The sequence below is a fragment of the Etheostoma spectabile genome, chromosome 7 (genome assembly GCF_008692095.1).
Source record: "Etheostoma spectabile isolate EspeVRDwgs_2016 chromosome 7, UIUC_Espe_1.0, whole genome shotgun sequence".
Taxonomy (NCBI): domain Eukaryota; kingdom Metazoa; phylum Chordata; class Actinopteri; order Perciformes; family Percidae; genus Etheostoma; species Etheostoma spectabile.
In genome coordinates, this window is record NC_045739.1 from 20,832,541 (window position 1) to 20,836,877 (window position 4,337).

The 4,337-nt window shown below is 38.1% G+C and overlaps 1 protein-coding gene across 10 annotated transcripts in view; it reads left to right on the top strand.

The window, feature by feature from the left end:
* Positions 1-4,337, top strand: part of tns2a (tensin 2a) — a 62,664-nt gene that overhangs the window by 40,182 nt on the left and 18,145 nt on the right. For 7 of the 10 annotated variants that reach the window (XM_032519759.1, XM_032519766.1, XM_032519761.1 and 4 more), the window contains 6 exons: positions 269-307; positions 736-777; positions 1,145-1,194; positions 2,441-2,624; positions 3,321-3,371; positions 3,476-3,598. In XM_032519759.1, the coding sequence (XP_032375650.1) occupies positions 269-307; positions 736-777; positions 1,145-1,194; positions 2,441-2,624; positions 3,321-3,371; positions 3,476-3,598 (489 nt within the window). The remainder of the gene's footprint in view (positions 1-268; positions 308-735; positions 778-1,144; positions 1,195-2,440; positions 2,625-3,320; positions 3,372-3,475; positions 3,599-4,337) is intronic. The other 3 variants (XM_032519760.1, XM_032519764.1, XM_032519769.1) reach the window with 1 other exon arrangement.

Sequence of the window (4,337 nt, forward strand, 5' to 3'; positions counted from 1 at the left end):
AAAATCGGGGACTGTCCCCGGAAACGGGGGACGTCTGGTCACCCTAGTTGAACTACTCTATCATACTTTAACATGAACTTTATGTCAGATAGACTTTGGACTTTTATTTGTGGATTTTTGTCATTTCTATCTTTTTGTGTGAGGAAGTATTTTCTCTTAATCATCTATAAACTCAACCTCGGTTCTGAGGCAAAGATAATGCTTGTTTGTGTGTCAGTGGGATATAGATATTTATTTTCATTCACATGTGGCTGTGTTTGTGTTTCAGGTGACCTTGGCATGCATCCCAGCTCCCTCAAATGATCTGGTAAGCATCCTCCATATCTTTTCCTCAATAGCATTCTGTTTACAAGATGAGTCTTCACTCTTTGCCTGGCCTAAGTTGCAAGGTATGGCTTCCCAAAACCACTGTATGGTTTGCTCCTGCTGAATTCTTTTTGGAGAGCCGAGCCCTTAACCCAGTTTGAGCTCGGTTTACTCCTGGAGCACTGCAGGATTCCATTCTAGAAGAAAAAAAAAAACAGTTGATGTTGCTACAGGAAGTAGTCATGTTTATCCATTAGAGAGTCTGTTTGTTTAATTAACTCTTTCCTTCCTCTGTTTCCCTTCTATCTTCTTCTCTCTCTCACCTTCTTTCGACCTCCCTTTGCTCTACATCCTCTTACCATCCTTACGTTCACACCCTTCTCTCCTCTCTTCTCCTTTATCCTGTCACTGCTCCTTCCTTGCATCCAGCAGCGTAGAGGGACCGGCCCCTCTCGACACATCCAGAACCTGGTGAGCACACTTTATCCTCCCATTTTCTATCCTTGTCCTCCTCACCCCCCATACTTTTTCTCTGCCCCACCATGTCCCCGATTTCATGTCATTTATCTTGAAAATGACCAAACTTGTCAGGGAAAAGCAGTGTGTGGCTTAACTGAATCTGATCCAATTTTATTGCTTCAATTATCAAATTTACCACTCCTCTCTGCTTCCTCCTTGCTTTTTAATCAGATTGTAATTTTAGAAAAATACTGATCTTACTTATTGGTTCATTATATAGAAATTAAATAAAAGCAATAAGGCATCTGAGCTTTATTGACTATGTATTTGGGTTGTGGCCTATGCCCTCATCAACCAAACGTATCCTTTTTTTCCACAGGGGTCGACCAAGTCTCTGACCTACACCAAACAGAGAAACACCCTGCCAAGGTACAAGTCATCTCATGTATTGTATGAATGCTGATTCAGCATTCAACATTCCATACGCTGACTTTTGACTCATATTTTTTGACATATTAGTATAATATGTTACATATCAATCTTTTATCAGTTTTTATTTATGTTTTTTGACATGCTATACTATGGCTTTTTTCGACATGCTATACTATGGCTTTTTAAACATGAAGCGAGAGAAAGATGGGGAATGACATGTATGTCGGAATTGAACCGGCAGCCGCTGTGGTCATTTTACTAGACTATGACTTTATTATAACTTTTTTTGACATGCTATACTACTATATTTTTTCCGACATTCTACACTGACTTTTATCGTTTTTTCAGACATACTATACTTTGTGTTTTTTCAACAGACTATATGCTATGCTATATACTACGACTTTATGAATTTCTACGACATTCTATACTATGACTTTTTCATCACTTTTTTCGGCATACTATAACTTTTTTGTACATACTATACTATGACTTTTTCAACATACTATAATATGACTTTTCCATCATACCCTTACATGACCTTTTAATGTCTTTTTTCGACATACAATGCTATTACAGTTTTCATAATGAAGTCTTACAGGGGTACAGTTGTTTTGTGGTATGCACGTTTCCAACAGGCAAGTAGTCACATACTCTGTAGTCACATACTCTGACCCAGGCTTGATTCCCAGTCCAGATGGGCCCTTTTTTGACATACTATACGACTTTTCAACATACCCTACTATGGGTTTGACCCTTTGACTTTTTTTGAAATGCTATACAATGACTTTATCACTTTTTGACAAACTATACTATGACTTTTTTGACATACAAACCATGACTTTTTGATTACTTTTTTCAACATACTATGACATTACTGTTTTCAAAATAGTGTTTTTGGGAGCACAGTGGCTCGGGGGTTTGCACTGCTTCAATAGGCAAGTGGCCACTACAGACTCTGACTCAGGTTCGATTCCCGTTTTCATAACAAAATCAGTAGTAGTCTGTCAAAACAACTTCATGAAAAGGGCCAACCTGGCCTGGGAATCAGGGGAAAAAAAAATCAATTGGTGACTGGTCCAATCAGTGTCATCCTTTCAATCCTGTTTTCCTCCCTGCTTCACTTACACCTCCGACCAATGACCACGTCCTTAATTATTTCAGGAAGATTAAGCATCAATCATGTGGTGGAACAAGTTGCAGTTCCACCCCCACCTTCATTTTCTGTTCCCTGTTCCTCCAGGAGCTTCAGTGTGGACCGTGTGATGGAGAGAGTGATGGAGCGCCACTACGACTTTGACCTGACCTACATCACCGAGAGGATCATCTCGGTTTTCTTCCCCCCAAAGCTGGAGGAGCAGAGATACCGTCTGAACCTAAAGGAGGTGGCTGCCATGCTCAAGTCCAAACACCAGGACAAGTTTCTGGTGAGAAAACTGTAACAGCAGCTTCCACAACATGTCACATAGTTTGTTGGTGATATTTGTTACTCAGAGTAACATGTTTCATTCAGATTAACTTGTTTTGAATACGGTTAGCAACCCTCAAATTAGCAGTTTGCAGTGGTGGAATGTAACTAAGTACATATACTCAGGTACTATACCTAAGTAGAAATTTGAGGTACTTGTACTTTACATGAGTCTTTAATTTCCTGCCACTTTCTACTTTTACTCTGCTACATTTCAGAAAGAAATATTGTACTTTTTTATCTGCTACATTCCATTAATTAATCTGACAGTTTTACAAATCAAATAGTTATAAAATATGTTTTATTATAAATGAAAAGTACAGCTGAAACGAGTTAAATACTTAAAACACAGTTGAATAACAGAACTGTTTATCGTTTCCAGTTTCTAAAATGTGAGGATTGTTTTGCATTGAATACTTTTTCTTTTAGTACTTTAAGTACATTTTCCTTTTAATACTTACATAATTTTACTCAAGTAACATTTTGAATGCAGGATCTTGACTTGTAAGAGTATTTTTTACAGTGTGGTGTTAGTAATTTTACTTAAGTTATTTGAATACTTCTTCTGCCACAGGCAGTTTATTTCTGTCACACCCATGATGAAACAACTAAAAAGATAGCTAGGCTAGAGCGATAAAAATCTCTTCTGTTTCAGCTCCTGAACCTCTCTGAAAGACGCCACGATATCACCCGACTGAATACAAAGGTAGAATGTCTCACCTTGTCATTCTCGTGGCTCTGTGTTGAGAATTCAGTTCACAGGCTTACATTTAATCTCCTTGAACCACATGTCTCCATTTCAACCACCAGGTTCATGACTTCGGCTGGCCTGACCTCCACGCCCCACCTCTGGATAAGATCTGTGCCATATGTAAGGCCATGGAGACGTGGCTGACCTCTGACCCCCAGCACGTGGTGGTCCTTCACTGCAAGGTCAGAGTTCAGGGGGCTGCCAGGTTGTTTTTTTTCCCCCAGATGGACATCCCACTGTTTCCCAGGCTCTGAAACTGGCAGATGTGTCGAAATGTAGTATAGTTTCGCAGCAACATATATTGAATTGTAAAAAAAGTGCTAATTTGCTAGTTTTTAACAGACAATTTTAAATGAATGGTGTTAAAATTATAAAGTATATCGTGTGAGTACATGCAATGCTTACATGGAGTCCAGAAAAGGAGTAAACTAGAAGTGTAGCACACAGAATATATTGAGAATTTAAAAAAGTATGATTCAAGTCATAATAACTAAAATGTTAAACATTTCCATTAGCCATGTTGCCAGTTGACCAGAACTTCTGCGGTTTTCTATCCAGATACTCAATTTATGTAAGCAATATCACATTTTAAAAATCCTGCATTTTTCTTACAAATTATCAGCAAAGTGCAATGACACTATAAAAATTAATAGTGCTCTTTGTGCAAAATAATTTTTGTATGCACACATATAATTGAGATAGTTTTAAATACTGTTTGCAGTGTGACACTGCATCATATTTATAGATAAACTGACAGATGAATGTAATGGATTACAAGTTGTTACAACTTGCAGGTAAATGAGGACCAAAATGCAGGTTGGCAGCAGAAGGCTGGATGAATTTTATTGTTAAACAAAAACAATCCACAAGAAAAACACAAGTCCAAGCATCCAGGGGTGAATCCAAAAATCCAGAATTAAA